Source organism: Hippocampus zosterae, chromosome 18, assembly GCF_025434085.1.
Source record: "Hippocampus zosterae strain Florida chromosome 18, ASM2543408v3, whole genome shotgun sequence".
Taxonomy (NCBI): domain Eukaryota; kingdom Metazoa; phylum Chordata; class Actinopteri; order Syngnathiformes; family Syngnathidae; genus Hippocampus; species Hippocampus zosterae.
The window spans coordinates 14,137,889-14,158,192 of NC_067468.1; the positions used below are offsets into that span (position 1 = coordinate 14,137,889).

The 20,304-nt window shown below is 44.5% G+C and overlaps 1 protein-coding gene and 2 long non-coding RNA genes across 5 annotated transcripts in view; 2 read left to right on the forward strand and 1 right to left on the reverse strand.

The window, feature by feature from the left end:
- The window catches only part of LOC127590905 (uncharacterized), a 271,544-nt gene that overhangs the window by 152,188 nt on the left and 99,052 nt on the right, over positions 1-20,304 (forward strand). The window lies entirely within an intron of this gene.
- LOC127590908 (uncharacterized) overlaps positions 1-20,304 on the forward strand; it is a 128,977-nt gene that overhangs the window by 11,668 nt on the left and 97,005 nt on the right. The gene's annotated exons all lie outside the window — the stretch shown is intronic.
- Positions 5,149-13,866, reverse strand: lhx3 (LIM homeobox 3). Of its 2 annotated transcripts, XM_052050461.1 has the most exons (6): positions 13,492-13,860; positions 9,458-9,629; positions 8,881-9,083; positions 8,115-8,266; positions 6,363-6,534; positions 5,149-6,278 (listed from the first exon to the last, which is right to left on the reverse strand). In XM_052050461.1, exons 1-6 carry the CDS (start codon positions 13,559-13,561, stop codon positions 5,857-5,859), a joined length of 1,191 nt encoding a protein of 396 aa, XP_051906421.1. In that variant the 5' UTR covers positions 13,562-13,860; the 3' UTR covers positions 5,149-5,856. The 2 variants fall into 2 exon arrangements, with proteins under 2 accessions (XP_051906421.1, XP_051906420.1); XM_052050460.1 differs by having other exon boundaries at positions 5,149-6,534; positions 13,492-13,866.

A 20,304-nucleotide genomic window follows, 5' to 3' on the forward strand; every position in this document is an offset into this window, starting at 1 on the left:
CCCCCCCCCCCGTCCCCATCCCCGAGATGGCCCTTTGCACGTCCAAGATCCCTAATGAGAAAACGGGTGATTATCACGCCGTGAATTTAAGCCGTGTGTACCATTATGAATCGTGACAAGAGTAACAAGGACGCGGAGTTAAACATTCCGAGAGTGCGGAAGAGTGGAGGAGAAGATTTATGACCCATTAAAATGAGTAATTTATTCACGGAGGATTAATTGAAACCTGATTCACTAATTATTTATTGTGGTCGTTCATCAAAGGCTTGCTTGAAATGAGCAATTTGGTGTTTTAAAATTTTCATCATGACCACTCAAATCTTTTTTTTTTTTTTTGTAGCGGCAACAACTTGTCAAGTTAATATCAAGTGAAATAACGAGTCGAACACTGAATTGAATCGTAATATTGACATAATACATCACGAAAATCAAACATGAGAGAAAATCGTCGAGATAAAATGGTAAATTTATACTTTTGCACGGTTATCATACTTTTGACTAAAACGTCCTAATGATTGGACTAAAACTACTAAAACTAAAACTAAAGCTGACTACAAGGAAAATCTCTTCAAAACCATGATCATGAGAAAAACATTATCATGATGTGTCATAATAAATGTCTTAATTCTCTTGAGTGATGTGAAATTATTATGCAATGTCCTGCAAAATGGCCAAAAATAAAGCATTGTTTATATCTTTCATTTTGGATGTGTCAAAATGTGGTACTTTTGACAAAAATAAAGCGTCACATTGATCGTCAAGTAGTTGAGACGATTTGCAAATCAGAATGTTGCTCGCACATCAACACACTCCCGACACGCTTATGAAGTGTCGTGAGGGTTGCATAAAAAAACGACTTCACACCGTCGACCGCGCCGAGGAGGACGCAAGTGATACATTGCTGATCTGTTTCTAATATGAATGTCCCAGAATGCATTTCAATCAGGCCACGCCGACGCATTACCGCATATTGCATTCCCGTCTCGGGGGCGGGATGAAGAAATAATTATGCAGACGGGGGGGGGGGTGTAATGGCGAGGCCTAGCCGAGGCCCGTGATGGATTTGATTAAGGTTGTCAGTGACAACACGCGCTAATGACCGTCTTGATTAGTTGGACGGCGTGAATGCCGCCGCCATTAATCTCGGGTATAAACAATAAACTGAAGCCACGTTTGTCCGCTGCATTCGGCAGCTTGCGTGGATGCCGAAGCTTGCTTCTGCGAGCCACCTTCTCCGCAAGCCTGCAAGAATTTCCGCCATCACATCTGGTCTAAGGCTTTGTGTTCAAGTTTTGGGTGAACATTCATTCATTCATCTTCCTAATCGCTTGATCCTCACTAGGGTCGCGGGGGGTACTGGAGCCTATCCCAGCTGTCTTCGGGCAGTAGGCGGGGGACACCCTGAATCGGTCGCCAGCCAATCGCAGGGCACACAGAAACAAACAACCATTCGCACTCACACTCACACCTAGGGACAATGTAGAGTGTTCAATCAGCCTGCCATGCACATTTTTGGAATGTGGGAGGAAACCGGAGCACCCGGAGAAAACCCACGCAGGGAGAACATGCAAACTCCACACAGGGAGGCCGGAGCTGGAATCGAACCCGGTACCTCTGCACTGTGAAGCCGACGTGCTAACCACTGGACTACCGGGCCGCCCCCTTTGGGTGAACAGAAAATACTTTTTTGGGGGGGGACAATGAGCAAGTATTACAATCAAACACTGATGCTTCAATAAAAATCACTTTATATTGTTATAATTTCAAGATTTCACTATCCGCGGCGTCCTATCTCTTTATTGTCCTCTCAATTCGATGCATAAGCAACATCTAGTTGCGTTAATATTTGACCAGCTAGCTAGTGATGAGCTAAACTGTCACGCTAACCCAGCTAGCTTAGCTTAACAGCTCACGCAGCTAGCTCACCTATGTCTGACAGAAAAAAAGTAAACATTATAGATGTTGTGTCTCTTATCTTTGAGTTCCAAAACATCGCATGTGGCTATTGTCTTTTTCACCTGGATTCATTCAAGCGATAATCCTCAAACGCAAATGTTCCAAACTTTGGCGACGTTTGCTCAACAAGTCGGGCTCAGCCCTTTGCTGTAGGCCGAAGCATGTTGGTGTTCGTCCTGCATACGCGACACAAAAAATTACATTTCTTGAAAAACAAACGTCACACTATATTTAAAAAAAGAAATCAAATGTAATGACTAGTCACAGAAAACCGGAGCCTTTCAAAAACTTCTGCTTTTGCCTCAATGCGCTCGTGGTGTACATCCCTTATGGTTGCGCCAACTTATGAGCCCAACAGTCGTCGTTCAAGGCGTCTGAAGCTGAAACGGAGCTTAACTCGCCGCTAAACTAAAACAACCAATGACATTCATGCCTGCATATTGATCAGATGCCGTATGCCAAAATGCAAAACAGCATTTAACACACACACACACACCCCCGCTTACTAGCGCGTGCATCCCCTTGCGTCCACTGCTCCATTAGGTCTGAATTGTAGTCGTGACGTGTGGGACCCCAGGGAGGTGTTATTGTCACAACTGATTTACTCACCACCATCTGACACGGGTCGTGGGGCCTTGGCTATGATGTGTGTGTGTGTGTGTGAGAGAGAGAAACACACACACACACACACACAACAGGCTTAGAGTCCTTCACAGAAAGCACCATTAAAGATTGTTAACTGCATCCTCATACAAAGAGGATTGGTCGCCGGGAGAAAATGAATTTGTGCTTCATAATCATTCCATTTATAGTCACACGATTCTTAATCATACCTCAAGAATGCACATTTGAAATTCTGTTTCGCTGAAAGATCATGATGAAACTGTGATCAGAGTCGCGAGGAGCGAGTGAGTTCGGGTCTACCGACAACGCTAACTCCCAACGCTAACTCCGCACAGTGAGATATGAACACAAAACCTGTGTGGGATTTTCAATTTCCCACCTGCACAACACCTGTTGCGACTTCCTGCCATTTTGTGTCGCAAGTCATCCGACAAATTGCAAAACCGACTTAATCTAATTCTTCACTCGCGGGGCGAAAGTGTCGGGATTTGCAGCTCAATCTAAAAGAGTGGATTGGAATAATCCCTCATTATTTGAGCCGGGGGTTCACCTCTTGGCCACCAAAATCTCACACCTGATAAGGTGGTGGTGGTGGAGGGTGAGGGTGGGGGGTCAACGTTTGTCCAACTGGATTTCCAAAAGCCAAACTGAATAAATTCTTGTTTGGATAATTCCGTGAAACCCTTGAGTGAGTCAAACGGAACTTTCATGACAACTGTCGTTCCCAGACTCCTTCGGGGTCAAGTTTCGCACCCGCCGCTTCATCCGCGACAGTGTTCACCTGCTGCTTGGCCAGAGAGATTCGAACCAATATCCTGCCTGTCCCACCTATTGTGCCGGCAACCTGAGAGGGGAAGCAGGCGGCCATTAGCGGCCGAGGAACGGCAGCTGGCCACCCGGAGCTTTATTTGTTTTATTCATGCGCTTCAAAATGCCCCGCGTCGATATTATGGTGCTGTCATTTAACATCAGCGCACTTTTTTGTTTTGTTTTGTTTGTGTTGATGCAAAACGTAGAAAGGAAACATGGTCACCCGTTATCACACTTGAGACGGAACAAAGACTTTGAGAATAGCGACAGATACGATTTCGGTAAGAATAGCAACTGCGAGCGCCTTCCCTCTGCGGTTGAGTAAATAAAAATCCCATAAAAATCCGGGAACTGAATGACTGTAGTAACGTTATCCACCCCTAAAAGATGGCGCGCGCTCTTCTACGTCATTTCAAAGCTTGGCAAGCGCCAATGCGGGAGGTTATCTGATCTCCATATTTCAAAAGGGCTCATTAACAATTAAACAGGTCAGGTTGCTCATTATTTATGGTAACGAGGGGCAACTACGACACACAGCGTATAGCGGATATATATGTTTAAAAAAAATAAAAAAGCTAATGAATTGAATATCACTTGTGTCTTCAAGCGAGTATGGCAACGGCATGGCCACACACACACACACACACACACACACACACACACACACTACCTTCCAGTTCTAATCCACTTAATTGAACCTGACTTTGAATGTCTAAACAAATGGGAGGAATTCACAGGGGGTATCTGATCCCTCCCAGCCTAATGGATTGCAGATTCCTTTCCCATAAGGGCAGTTGAGCGCAAACAAGGCCAAGTCATCTCCCAATTGATGAGCGCACTCGTCGTCTTTACCACATTTCCCTTCTTAAAGGCGCTCTTCCGAGCACCTGATGCAGTGCCGGTTGGAATAAACAAGAGACTAGTTTGGAGGAGTTGATCTCAAGGGTTGTTCTTTATATACTAATATATATATATATTCTGGGGCGGCCCGGTAGTCCAGTGGTTAGCACGTGGGCTTCACAGTGCAGAGGTACCGGGTTCGATTCCAGCTGCGGCCTCCCTGTGTGGAGTTTGCATGTTCTCCCCGGGTCTGCGTGGGTTTTCTCCGGGTGCTCCGGTTTCCTCCCACATTCCAAAAACGTGCGTGGCAGGCTGATTGAACACTCTAAATTGTCCCTAGGTGTGAGTGTGAGTGCGAATGGTTGTTCGTCTCTGTGTGCCCTGCGATTGGCTGGCAACCGATTCAGGGTGTTCCCCGCCTACTGCCCGGAGACGGCTGGGATAGGCTCCAGCACCCCCCGCGACCCTAGAGGGGATCAAGCGGTTAGGAAGATGAATGAATGAATGAATATATATTCTGTAGGGCGTGCCCAGCAATCCAGTGGTTAGCACGGCGTTTGCATGTTCTCCCCGGGCCTGCGTGGGTTTTCTCCGGGTGCTCCGGTTTCCTCCCACGTTCCAAAAACATGCATGGCAGGCTGATTAATCACTCTAAATTGTCCCTAGGTGTGAGTGAGGGCGTGCATGGTTGTTTGTCTCTGTGTGCCCTGCGATTGGCTGGCTACCAATTCGGGGTGTCCACCGCCGACTGCCCGAAGACAGCTGGGATAGGCTCCAGCACCCCCCCGCGACCCTAGTGAGGATGAAGCAGTTCGGACGATGAATGAATATATTCTGTATATATTGTGTAACCACGCCCCCCCACAAAAAAAACCTCCTTAAGGGTTAATCCGATTCAATCAAAGCAAGTCAATGAAGTGACAAATGTATTCATTTATTAAAGCCCCGCATCATTCCTCAGGAAACATCGTCGTCATCATCATCATCATCAACGCGGTCATCACCATAAAGGAATAAATTAGACATAAAAGATTTTCCCACATAAACAAACGTATACATCACAGCCCCCCCGGTTGCTGCAGCAAGCACCTCCACCTGGGGTTTTTTTTTTCCTTTTATTTTTGAGTAGAACAAGACACACAAATGCATAGATGTAACTGGACCCCTAGGAACCGTCGTTACGATGACATCTAGCCATATGTTTGAAGAATGTACAAAGTCCTCAGTCACTGGAAATTTCTTTTATGGTCCTCGTATAAAAATAAAGTCTCCACAATGACATTTGGCAACAACCAGACGTTTACAGACTTTTGCACCTGAACGCACTGCAGACGACAACAACAACTTAAAAGCAGTGGGAGGAGTCAAGAGATGCGTAATTCTCAGTCTTCATATCGTCCCTAAGACATCGATACCTGGAAATGAACGCTACATACAATATCAGGCCAAGTGCTTTTTTACGAAGGATTTTTCTCCTCCATCCAAATGATGATGAGATCCTGGTGATATCCAAGTTCCCACCGCTCTGCCATACAATCGCGGTCTTATTTATTGAAGTCCATAGTTCAAACAGAAGACAAAAAAATAAAATCATCAAAGTAAGTCCCGTTTCTTAGAATCAAGCGATCAGAACTGCCCGTGATCGACTTCGTCCAACCAGGAGGCGGGACTTGCGGGGAAATCCGGGTATCCGCCGCTGCTGCCGGTGGAGAGGTCCGAGCTCGGGCCGTTGGCAGAACCGATGGAAACCCTAACAGCGGGGTTTATCCCCCCGCCTTGGGTCATGATAGATAAGCCCGACTCAGGGTAGACCAGGCCGGTGATGAGCGGCTGGTGCCGAGGTAGCGCCCCCGTTCGGGACCCCGGCGACTGGGCTAGGCCGTAGGGGCTGTTGGAACGCATGTCGTGAAATTGCTCTTGCGAAGGCAAGGCGGCGTGCTCCAAAGGGAAGGAGGCGTGGTTGTTGCCCCCTTGGCGGGCCCCCATGGCTGGGGAGTTGCTGCCGTACATGCCGTTGCTGTGGCCGAGTTCGGACATGGGAGCTTCATCTGTTTCAGGTACCCGAAAAGACAGATGCGGTTTTGGTTCTCGCCACGTCAACCCTGCAGTGAAACCGAGCAAATGCGTCGTACCTGTGAAGGATACCTCGGCGTCGCTGTCCATGCCTTCCTCTTGGATGCTGTCTTTGTCTGACTTGGAGCTACCGCGCGACCTCTTCATGTTCCTGAAATATTGACCCCACCTCTGGCGCCCAGCGTCTTTTTTTAGTCTCTTCTCTTTGGCCCGCCGGTTCTGGAACCAAACCTGTAGAGGAAAAAAAAAAAAACAAAGACAGTTGGTTTATATTTCACGGGATGCATGGCCGGGGTCTGCTCATCTTTGTTTGAGCATGAAAAATGAGTAAATCGCTTGCTGAGTTCAAAAACAAATTCAAAAAAATAGTACAAACAACCGACATCAATCAGAGTTAAAATGAAAAATTCTTAACATTAAATATAACAAAGGGCGGCCCGGTAGTCCAGTGGTTAGCACGTCGGCTTCACAGTGCGGAGGTACCGGGTTCGATTCCAGCTCCGGCCTCCCTGTGTGGAGTTTGCATGTTCTCCCCGGGCCTGCGTGGGTTTTCTCCGGGTGCTCCGGTTTCCTCCCACATTCCAAAAACATGCGTGGCAGGCTGATTGAACACTCTAAATTGTCCCTAGGTGTGAGTGTGGGCGTGGATGGTTGTTCGTCTCTGTGTGCCCTGCGATTGGCTGGCAACCGGTTCAGGGTGTCCCCCCCGCCTACTGCCCGAAGACAGCTGGGATAGGCTCCAGCACCCCCCGCGACCCTAGTGAGGATCAAGCGGCTCGGAAGATGAATGAATGAATGAATAAATATAATGATAAATCAGAACTAAGTTGATAAATAGAGAAAGGTATTGAAATATCTATTATGAATACAAGAGAAAATTGACACAAGAGTGCCAGGGTGAGGATGTATATAATCCCGATATAAACCAAAAGTTGTAAAAATATCACGGTTAAGGGTAAAGTATGAGCCTTAATGGAGACTTCTTCTTACTTTTTCTTTTCTGATCGATATAAAAATGATTTAGTAGATATAAACGCATAACGGGGTAGGACTAGATAAGTTTTTTTACTTCATCCTACTCCCTTGAACATAATAACTGTGTTGAATGAAGACTGATTTCTTTTTTTACTTTTTTATCTACCTTATTTTCTGTCAAATTATTACTGTATATGTTTTATGTTCAACAAACAAACAAAGCATTGACAGTTGAGCGGGACATGGTTTCCATGGAGTCAGCGTAAATGCCCTTAGCGTGTGAGAGCAGAGGAAACGGCTTGATTTTTTGTTAAAAACAGTCGTCTCCGCATTTGGTGAATTTTGAAGATATGTTTATTTTTACTTTTCATGGGATTTAACAAAGACAAAATATCTCCTTGTTCCTGTTTGATTATTCTTCAAGTGTTTCACTACAAGAACACCCAACAAGGCGTTTTGCATGCGCCTTAATGAGATTCCGCCCCGGGTTGAACCCTCCTCGCCTCCTTTCCTTTCACGGGATAATGAGTAGCATTTTAGTGGCTTCCGTCCCCCCCACGTTTGTCCTTGCAAATAAAACAATATATACGGCCGCCGGCCTGGGGGCTCCTTTAGCCCTCGCGACAATAGACGAGTGGGCCTGGCTCTCGCCATTGTTAACGAGCTTGCACTTAAACCACGCTGTGGACTTGATGTGGACTTCATTTTGCTCCATCTCACCGTAAATTCACCCTCGCGTTCGGCCGCGGCGCCGACTCGGGCCGCCCGTTGTCCCGCCGTAATGAACTCGGGGACACTAATGGATGGGCTTCCTAATGGATCATAATAAACCTTACCTGCACGACCCGCATGTCCAGGCCCGTCTCGGAGGAGAGTTGCTCACGCACGTGGCGGGCCGGCTTGGGAGAATTATTGTAGGCGTTCTTCAGGGTCTCCAGTTGCTTGGCCGTGATGGTCGTTCGGGGCCTTTTTGCAGTTGAGTCGGCTTCTGAAGGACAGAGGAGGGAGACGCACAATGGGAGTCGATCAAAGGACGGGATGGTGGGACAAAGGGCGTCTTGAGAGGATTTTCTGACATGACAATTTGGAAGTTCCACTCTGGGGTTTCCACCGTACCTTTTGAGGGTATCGCCCCCGCTGTCAGATATTCTAATATACGCCTTCAGCTGTATGAGGCATGTTTCTCTTACAAATGCAATCAATTAGATATAAAAAAAAAAAAAACCAAGTTGGCCCAAACTGTGATGCTGAGACAAGTTTAACAGTTAAAATGACCTCGGGATGCCCCGTTCAGTAAAATTATTAATTGCATCGCACGTGTTGGCAAAACATCCTCGAAATGGCTATCCCACCCCACACCCCCTTCCCTTAAGTAATTGCACCCTTTTATTAGTAAAATAAACGTGTGTGTTTTTGAGGGCGAAAAGTTTAGATGAGCACTTGGGCGTATGTTCAAACAAACAGATGTGGGAGATAAAACGGGGACTTGAAATTTAGCGCCCCGCAATTTAATGTGGCTCCTTCGGGCCTCCTATAGCTGAGTGCATCGGGTCGCTTAATTGTATTAAAAGGAGTAGTCAACAATACGACACGTATACGCACCTCTCTGTTTGGCGGTCTCGTAGTCAGCCTTGCACACCAGCCGGCTGTCCTCCATCAGGTAGTACTCGTCGCCCGTGGCCAGCTGCCGCTTGCACACGATGCAGGCGAAGCAGTGCAGGTGGTAAACAAAGTCCTGGGCCCGCCTCACTACCTGCGTGGGCGGGATGCCCTGCTGACACGCCGCGCATTTGGTGCCAAATCTCCTTTCAGGACACGGGTGCGAACAAGGTGGATCATCACTTCACGTCTCGTAGATTCAATAATAAGACCATAACATAAGCTGTAAGTGAATCGGAGCCAAGATGACGGCTCAAGTGATCTATTGTGAGCCGTTAATTCAATTCAAGTCCCATTTTGTTTTGAGAAATGGGCACTTTTTGGTCCATAAGCCGGAGGTTGCCCATCCGCATAAGGAGGTTCTGGCAGAGTCACTTCATCAAATGATTTAATAGCAAAAACCTCTGCCGACTGTTCACTACCTCGCGTAAAATTGTGTGTTCATGTGGGAAAACCGCCATTTTCTTACTACTCTCGAGTGTACCCAAAAATGTCCTTTATTGTGCGGGCGAGTGCTCACTTGAAGAAGTCGTCCTTGCAGTAGACGCTGTCTCCCCGGCTGAAGCACTTGTCAGCCAGCTGAGTGTGGCAGTCTGCGCATTTTAGGCACTTGCTGTGCCAGTGGCGCTCCAGCACTTTGAGGATGAAGCGGTCCACGATGTGCTGGTTGCAACCTGCACACACTGGGATGTCTGGGTAGGGAGAGGGTGTTAAGAAAAAAAAAAAGTAAGTCGCAACCAGTTCAGGTGTGATGCATAGGCTTACACACACACGCACACAATATTTTACAGTTCGAGAGATATTTTTACCCCTCCCAAACACATGACAAAAATTAATTTGTGATAAAAGCCCATAATCCGGTGTACCATCAAACGAGCATGCATGAAGGTAACACAATGATATCCGAGCAATTTGAGAAAATGAAGAAGGAACTGCAGCAGAGAGGACAGAATGACATGAGCGCAACCGCCTTATTATTTATTAAAACAAAGGCTGCAATGAATCTGATCGTGGACGTTGCGGCTGGTGCTCGAGGCCATGCAACTTGCATGAAGCCTTTCTGGAGTTTGAGAGCAGCATACGGGTGGCGTCACGAGACAGGTGCTCGTTCAGCCATTCAAGCGAGAAGACCTGCCAACATCTCATTTGCTCGCTTTTGGAACTCCACATTGAATATTAAAACAACAAAAGAGGCAGTACTGGAAACCCCTCAAAGTTGAATTAATTCAGTGTGCAACAAGTTGGAGAAAGTATATTCCAATAAAAACCAAAAAATAAATACAAAACCGTAAAAGGCGTAATTTGTAATTTTATTGACACTCTAAATCAACAAAAATCGTTTTAAAATGTGTATACTTTTTTGTTGTTGAGCTAACAAAAAAAAAACCCCGTCGACGTCCATCTGCGTGAATTAAAACGTAGAAGAAGAATGAAGAAGCAAACGTAATGGTAGAAGAATTACGAGGAAACGGCAAAAGTACGATAGAAGAATATCAATGCGGAATATATGACAATTTTAACAATTTACATTCATACACACACCAAATTCTTACAGATAAAAAAAGAATGCATATTTAAATATGTTAACATCCCAGTACCAAACGATTTGTCAAAGTCCAGGCGAGTGTGTGGACTAATTTCCACGTCGGTGTCACCTGTTAGGACACATAATTAAAAAACGTCGCAATATTTTCTACTTAAAATTCTCTTTCTCTGCTTCCACTCGGTTTTAGTAGCAACCTATTCACACATTCATATTTTATTCTTTACACACGTTCGTTTAAAAAAGTGTAAACATTATCTTGGGGCGTGGAGACCTCGCTTGTGATTGGAAAGCTTCGTTTTGTGCAGTTCCTAATATTTTGCTCACTTATTTTTTAACATCCTTGTTTCTATAGTAACATCATATTTCAGGTGTGTTCGTAGCCAAACGGTATATTCACACTTGTAGCGCAGATGTCACAATTCTACTGTACCTAATATTTTGGCATGATCAACCCAGGGGCAAAGAGTTGACGTTTTAAATGAATTACGTGTAAAATGAGTCGAATTCATTTCGTTGAAAACACTTTTTTTGTAAATCATCTTAACGGGTTACGATGACACGACTTTTGATGCAAAAAAAAGCCATGAAAAAGAAAAAAAATAAGAAAAACGGCTGTAGCTTTTAGCCGTAAATGAAATTAAAATAGTTGGCAGTATCTATTCAATAATTAGCATGTAATATTTCGTACCGGTAAGTATCAAGCCCTATGAAGCACTGTATCAAAAATGACAATCTTTGACAATTAATATGCACGTCTGCATAAAATGTCATACAAACGTTTTCCAGTCAACATTAAAAGGAAGAAAAAAAACTTGACTTCGTTTTCACTCCCTCGAGTCTTTCCCGTCGCTTGTTGTGGAGTCCTGCGAGCCTGGTGTTTATTTAGGGCCGATGCGTAATGTTCAATAGCAATGTTGAGCAGGCCAGCACCCCAATGAATTTTATTGACGCTCATCTTTGGCACAAAATGGCGCCTGGGGAAATCAGGCGTAGTGCAAGCGTGCTGAGGAATCGAAAATCAATTGCGCCATTTGTCCACATTTCGGATGCTGTGCTTATATGTGAATGAGGGAAAATTTGTTTATTTTCCAGATTTTATTTTTATTTTTTGCAGTGTTGACCATTTTTCGAAATCGACTGTGGATTGTTCATTTGATGTATTTGTTTATTTTGCAGCAAGGGCCTCCCTGAAAATCAAATAAAGCCACGGAGAAACACCGAAAATGGAAATGATAATTACTCCCAATACTAATTTATGAGACAATACCTCTAACATTAATTTAGTATGTGCCATGTATAAAAAAAAAATTGAGCACGGTAGAAAAAAAAGGTTTCTCTGTCCTGTTTTACGGGCTTAAAATAACGTGTTACAATCGCATAAAAATATGAACAAAAATGAAATAATTGCTCTCATTTTACATGTATGCTTAAATTATTAAAGCAAACTGGCAAGAAGATATTAAATTAATGGTATTTGAAAAATGTGTTTTGTTGCATTATCAGATCGTAGGCACGTGTGATTAATATTAATACTTACGTTTAAAAATAATTAACAAAATATATCATTGTATTTGTTTTTAAACGAATCTTTTGTTATGGCTCCGTGAGTGCGCGTGCGCGCGTGCATGTCACTGTTAATATTTTTGTCCTGAACACAACTTTCATCGTTTTTGAAATTGTTGAAAATGATTGGAAAATGTGTAGAAGTGTGTAAGAAAGTTGGACTTGAAATTCAATAGTTTTCATTTAGAATTCACCTGTACTGTCTTTTTTTCCCCACCTGGCCTGCAAGCGTGCGAGGATGTTTAAATCGGTTTATGTTTTAGAGAAAATCAAGTACTTAAAAAAACGGATTTTTAAATCGTTTTGTTACTCATATTAACATCTGTGTTTTTCAATGTGAATTCAGATAATCTTTCCTATATTGCACGACGTTATTATTGCTTGTTATATTTGCTTCATAATTTCTTTTCTGTATGTTTCACTCATTTTAATGTCATCGTATTTAATTTTGAAAGTTCTACATACGTTGCGTGGTAATGTGTTTATGGACCAACTCATTTAATGCAATAAAGTGCTGTACTTATTTTGTGTGTGTGTGTGTTTAACAAACTAATTTTGTTTGGAAAATTCAAGATTGCATCATGCGGGGAGTGCAGTGCATTTCATAAGCAATTTCGACCCCTTCGGGTGTCCCACCTGTCGTGCACGGCAGCGGGAACGTGACACCTGTTGCAGTTTCCTTTGTGTCGCCTGTAGCTGAGACTTGCACCTTTTTTTCGTTCCGGTGCTAGTTGTGTGTGTTGGGGGGTTCGGTGGGGGGTGAGGGGGCCGTTCTCGTGACAACAACACGGCCGTCGGCAGCGCTTGCGGAATGACAGAACGCGCATAACATCTGTTGCGGCCATTTGCGCGACAATGGGAGCTCATTACGCATTCGTAACGTCTTCGGCACGCACGCGGCGCACACAAACGTAACAAGAGTGCGCATGTGCAGGGTAGAATGCCTACGACGCATGGAAAAGAGATGTTGGTGCAGTTTTGGTTTTTCACGAAAAAGTAATTTTCGCCCTCCTCGTGATGCGTTCAGGAACACTGGTGAAACGGAAACTTACAAATGTCCGCAAAAGGCTTCACGTGCAACGTGACACGACTGACTCTGAACATCTTCGAAGTTCAACAACTTTTATTCCTATTCCATAAACGTTCGCTTAAGAAATTGCAGGATAATCTTACCAGACTTTTTGCTTCAGCACTACTCACACTTTGAGATTCTCGCAAATCTGCGAAGTCGTTTTTTTAAGTGAAAAGTTGCTCGCTGACAAACAAACACGCACTTTTTGACTGCACTCTCATATCTTTTTTTTTTCATCACTCCTACAACCACCCAAGAAATCAAATCAATCAAAAGTGAGCATTTTTTATCTTTGCCAATGCAGATGAAAAAAACACACCATAGATTAATCAATCAAAATAATGATAATAATAATTTGTTGTCAGACTCTTACCTTGGCCTGCGCTGTAGCGGGGGAAATTGGCGTTATTCTGACAGCTTGATCCCGGGTGTTCGAGCAACATTTTGCACTTCTGTTGCTATACCCTCCTCCTCCACACCCAAAAAAAATGCGATGCACTTGCCTTGTTTAACACAAACACACATGCATAAAAAAAGGGGGAAAAAAACAAAATAAAATTGCAGGTGTCTCCCGTGTGTTGTCACCAAGAAGAGGGACAAGTCAGCAAATGTGCATGTGTTGCTTCCGTGTAGCAGTAGACGATGCTTCGGAGGAAGGAGGAGGGGGGCGGTACTCGTGTGCGGTCAGCTGATCTGGACTAACCTAGGGTGGGATGTAACTGTCCACGGTCCTGAATATAAGTCCACCCCCCCAACACACACACCCCCGCACACACTTTTAGAGGACATTGCATTGTATAAACAGATTTACCCCCCCCCCCCCCTTTATGTAGATGCTGAGATGCACGTGTCTGTCTTTTCAGGCCCCACAATAGGCCAAGTTGCAGGAGGATATTGATGGCGCATTTATTTGTTTTGTGCACCACACAGAGTTATAAACTTCAAAAAATGCCTGAAAATTCTTTTATCCCACTATAAAGGGATGAATGTGTGACGTGCACATAGAAATAAATTCTCTCTCTGTCTCTCTCATTTATATATATATATATATATATATATATATATATATATATATATATATACAATTTAATGCATTTAAGATAATTGTAGTTGTACGATTCCATTTGTATGTGAGACAAGTTCAGTTTTATTGTTGTGATGCAGTTCTCCTGTGCTGCTCAATATTCACCTCTTATTTTTTTTTACACATTTTAATGTGTGAGCTACATTTACATTGTTTTTGATAATAAGATACTTAAAATTGTGTATTACAGGCCTACTATTTTTTTATTTTAAGTTTGACTCATTTTAAGTTGATACTTAAGATGTTTTTTTTCCCCTGTGGTGCGTTCACTTTCTAAATCAGAGTAGAATGTTCCTCCAGCTCCAATAATGACAAGTGCTATATGAATGTACAAGTGAAGTTGTACTATAGAGCAATGAACATATTCTTTCATTTTTTATGACAGCTAGTGATGTCAACAAGCATGACCAATGAATTTGACTGCCTTCAGGTCGTACGCCTCTCTCTGCGATGGGCTGGCGACCAGTCCAGGGCGCACCAACCTCTCGCCCAAAGACAGATGGGATTAGGACAAAAGAAAATGATGGTTGACTGTATAACAGCGAATTTACTGCAACAGTTTCCATCATTTCCTTTTTTGGATAATTTTTATTTTTTATCCCCCCCCCCCAACACTCCATCATAGATTTGTAACCTTTTGTCGGCACGAAGCCAGTTGAGTCATGCACATGCCCTCCTTCTTGGCTGAGTGCCATGTCGCCGTCCCCAATTGACAATGTGGCAATTATCAGCACACTGCTCCATACATACAGCCTTGATTCCATTTGACTCCAATTAGACCTCTCGCCTTCAGGGCCAATTAGCCTGCATCATTAAAAGAAATCATCTTGGTTCCTAGTATCATCCTGCTTGTGATTTGAATCAGTGCAGGTTTGTTTTTGTTTCTTTTTTTTTTTTGCTAGTGTGTTTTTATTTTCTGCGGTATTGGCGCTAATCTCCCGTCAACAAGTCAGTGTGCATCTCTGCGCAGATTAAGGTTTGTAAATCTGCAAGGAGGCGCACACAGTAAACGGGCAGGCTAAAGCTTGCCACAGCGTCAAAGGAGCTTAGAAGGCACAACACAGTGTAGCACAACAACAGGGGAGGACAGTGAGGCAGGAGGCGTTGGGGGGGGGGGGGCAGCATCTTATGACCTAGCACCTCCATGCGGGTCAGAAAATTGCTAGAACATGTTGAAAATATCATTCATTGAATCTTGGAAGTTCTTTATGTGCTTTACTTTACTAACCGTAACATTTATAGCACTTAAAGTTTGTAAAACAAATAATAAGTCATTGTTATTGTTTGTGTTTTTTTTTATTTTTGCTGTGAGTGGGGTGGGGGCTCACCTTTGAACTATAAAAGCTTTGCGCAAAATTTATGCAAATCTCTTGAACTCATCACATCTCGACAGCACTGAAACTTATTTTGACTTGGGGTAAAATAATGATTGAAGGTAAAATATTTATTTGTTTTGTTCATTTTGATTCTTGTTTATTTGTCATGTCATTGAGGGGGGTGGGGTGGAAGACATATTTTACAAGTATATTAACCTCCAGCATGCTGCGGTATCATCTTTTCTCATTTACAACAATGAATATTATGATGCTTTTCCCCCTCTGCCCAAACCTGAAGCATCATCGCACCTAATTGCCAAAGATGGCCACGCAGCTGAGGTCCCACTCGAGAAAGCAAGCAGCTGCGAGGCTCTCGTCCTCTGGCACATTTTACAGTGCTCTCGTTGCTTGATTTTTTGACCCTCTCGAGCCTGTTTCTTCAAGGGCCGCTTCAAAAGAACAAACAAAAAACGGCACGATTGGAGCCCCTCTGAGGTGCGGCGCAAATATTTGGTGCGGTTTCTTATGGAAAATGTCTATCCTGAAAAAGACAATGCTGACAGAGGCATTCATTCAAGCTTGTTGTTTGAAATGGTGGTGAACTGCACTAAAGTAGGCAAGGGCATTAGAAAAGAAAACCTTTGCCTGAGTGGGTTTTCTCTGGGTATTCCCATTTCCCCTCCCACATTCCCAAAAGGTGCATGGTAAATTGATTCGACACTCGAAATTGTCCATAGGTGTGACTGTGAGGGTGAGAGGTTGTTTGTCTATGCATGCCCTGCGATTGGCTGGCAACCAGTTAAAGGGTGTATCCCACCTACCACACAACGACAACTAGGAGAGGGTCCAAGCACACCCGCAACCCTTAGGATAAGCGGTTCAGAAAATGCATGGATGAATGATTATATAAAAGAAACCGTATGAGTCACTGTTAATAAATATTGAATATAGATATTGACCTGTATGAATATATTGTATGATGAGTGAAATGCAAAATGTACCTTGTGTGTGTCGTGCATCCACAGGTGTCTCGAGAATGTGTGTCGAAAAACTCCCCCAAAAATACAACTTAAGCAGAACTGAGCAGAAGGGAGCAAAGAGGTGGGTGAGCGAGTATTGCAGCGGGGGTGCTCAGCGCACCCATGCCACCCTCCTGACACCAGGCCACTATTGTGCTGCTGTCACGATCCATCATGTCCCCCGACCCTAAAAAAAAAAAGACGGGCCTTGTCCGTGAGGGAGGGGACCAATCACACGCTTCATTAGCCAGGCTTGGTTACTCCCAAGCAAAGTGGTCCCAAGACACCTCGGCCTGTTGCTCGCGGAGCAGACAGCCAGTGTGTGCAAAGCAGCGGGAACGTCGCCATAAAAAAATGATATCATTGTCTCAGAGATGGCGGCCAATGTTTATTTCCAGGATTTTTGGGGGGGGAGTTCTGATCCAAACCAACAAGTCATGACCAGGCTAGCGGTTATCTACTGTCGATGAGGTTCCTCGCTGCTCTCATTGTTTGGAAAACGGCTCCATCTGGCGAGGTTTCACTGACCGGCCCGGGCGGCGCTGCTGCGCTCCCCCGGCAGCTGGCTAAACTGCCCAACCGCTTTCCCGCTTGGCCCTCGCAGCAACCGACACTCCTGTACCACCAACGCACACACACACACACAAGCATACACAGTTTTAACTGCCTGACGGTCCGGCCCGGCCTGGATAGTCATATGGCATGAGTCAAGCAAAGGCGCTTGGCGGGGTGGTGTTGGCATCTCGGACCCTTTGTTTTTCACCAGAGATTAAATAGGTCAGAAGTACAGTGGTGGGCACACATTTTGTTGTTTTAATGAGCTTTTGTGGTAGTTATTTGGACATATAGTTCGAGGTAAATAGTAGAGCAAGTACAGGATACAGTGAAAATGTGTCATGTGAACTGTAAAAAAAAAAAAATAAAATAAAATAAGGACGCCCTACGTCATGGGTAGCCGAGAGCTACTTCCTACGTACTCATGTTAAGCGCTAGCTAACGTATCAGATACACACTCTTGAAATCACACGCCACCTCCGCTGTAAGCTAACGCTATGCTAGGTTGAAGTCCGCTCTGTCAAGCCTTTTCGGCGGCCATCTTGAGTCACCAGCTGGCCCTCAGAGAGTCATAGCACGAGAGTGCACTCAAGGCTAAAAAAGGCTGCTACCCCTGCCCGCCATCATCCCCCTTTGAATATTGAGATGCTAATGGTGAACAACATGGGTGACAAAAGGCGCACGGCGACGACTGGAAAGCGATACAAAGGCTCTTCAGTGGGGCGCTGACACTTTTACTAGGCAACATGTTCCTTGCTTTTACGCGCGCACAATGAAAGGGCCAGCAACTGTGCCGGTCCATTTAGTGCCAGGATGGATCCGACGCTCCCGTCTGGGGACCCCCGGCTGCTCGTGTTGTCTTTTCCTGGCCTTTGTCGGCGGGTGGGAAATATCAGCTTCAGACGGCAATGGTGAGACACCCCCAGAGGCTCGGCATAAAGCCACCGAGGTCAGAGTTCAAAGCTTTCAGGCAGCGTTGAGGCTTGACCTCGCTTGTCATTACAGATGTTGCTGGCCTGCTGTGGGGTCCACGTAGTGTGTACGGGGGGAAAACCTTAGTGGTGGTCCGAACTAAGCTTTATATTCACTGAAAGTCAGCTTTAGGTGTATTTAGTAAGATTTGGCGCAACCATAAAAATGGATAGCGTTTCCTATAACATAATAAGAAATGTAATTTATGAAATGAGTAAATAATTGCAATTGGTGTGACTCAGAGTGAACATTTATCATCCTCAGGAGAATTTTGTAGAATTTTGTCAGACCACATATGTACAAGGGAGTGTTTATTGTTGCAATTTTGGGGAATCTGCTCACTCCACGTCGTGCCCCCGATTCAATTTACATCCATCACTGTTGGGCTTTGGACACACTTTTGGCGACATGAGTTTGAGTGGGGGGGTCACGCGTACCCCCTCTTGTCTTTAGCATGAAGGGGTGGGTGCGTCGGAACAGTATGGCTAAGTAAGAGGTGGCCTGGCACACGCCTGCCCTCCTAATCCTTCCGTCTCAGACTCATGACCCACTTTTCTTGGAGGAGCGGCACGGAGGAGCCGCGGCCTCTAACCCAGGAGGAGCCTCCAGACGCATGGTGGTGGGAGGAGGAAGACCCCCCCACCCTCCATCCCCGCCACCTCCCACTTACTCAAGCAAGACAAAGGGAAATACGACATTAAGGCAAATAAGAGGTCAGGTGGCACTTAAAGCTTCCAGCTGACGTTGTCAAATGGAATGAGGGCCACCAAAAGATTTTTTGCCTTCACCTTTTCATTTGGGCCAAGTACAGTATTCGAAGCTATGTTGCTAATGGAAACGGCAGCACCTAGTGACACGCGCAAAGAGTCTTTCAGGCGAATAGAAGAGCGCGGTCTTATTTTTAACGTGGATGATTTTACGTGATGCGGAGACGGTTTCTGTGACGTGTCCAGTCGCTCCGCAATTTTGTGCGCCCGCTTGTTTGTTCTTTGGATAACATGTGCTCGCATTGTCACCCAATTGTGAAATTGCTGTGAGAAAATCGTGGGGGGAAAAAAAATACAGATGATTGATTCCGCACCATTGGTGAATCATGATACACTCATTGTTTTTGTTTAAAAATCATGATTTTGATTGACATCGTGTCTCATGTATTATGGTACTACTCAAACGGAAAATATTTGTTTTCACAATAGATATCATTTCATTCATTTTTTTTTCTTTCAATATATCGATTGTCTCGCAATTGCAATATTGTGATGCTATTGTGGACGAAACATTGTCATAGATATTCTCATGTCTTCATTTGTGTCTTCCAAATATTGTATTATGATACCATCGCTATTGGAAAAATATGAAGGTTTACATACATACGGTATCTCATGCATTGTCGTTGTTTCCAATGTGGTACTCCTATTTTTTTTTTTATTAAAAAAGCTGTCAATGTGCACTCGCTGTATGGTGATACGATTATTACGGACTCCACGCGCCAGGGTCATTCATCCAATGAGGCCACCTTTGTTTGCTAAATAAGGAAGCCGTGAGGACTGCAATGACCCGAGCCATTTCCTAATTAAAGCAACGAATTAAGCTGAGATGAGCCACTAATACAAACAAAATCAAAAGAACAGCTTCTCCATTATTGTGTTTTATCCCTTGAAAACATACTGACCGACTTCATGGGCACGAGCCGTCTCCAAATAGGTCATATCATCATCTTATTACTATTATTTTTCTTCTTTTTTTTTTTTTTTTAATCACCAAACCCCTCCTCCTTGTTGTCAAAACACACACACACACACACACACACACACACACATCAATCACAATACACGACGCTCTTACTTCTCTGCGTGTCTTAATCCCTGGCAGACTTTAAGTGTCTGGCATGAGGGCAAAATCCCAAACTGCAGAGGAGCATGTTTGGAGACCTAATCCCCTTACTCATAGACTCCACTTGCCCCCAATTCACCTCTGCCAAAGTAGGCCAAGAACAAGGAGCCACAACACACAGACACGCATGGACAGATGATGTATAAGCTGATGTACAGTAAACTATAGGCACGGCCCGATTGCTGCAAACAAGACCCCCCCCCTTGCATATGAGCGGTTCCGTGCATCTCTTGAATAGTTCAAAACTTTGAGTCCCCTTGAACAAGGATGAGCGTTCAATTCAGAGGGCCACGTTCGCGTCTTATGGAAGATTGTGGTTGGTTCTTTTTCTGCTTGTGTGATGATTA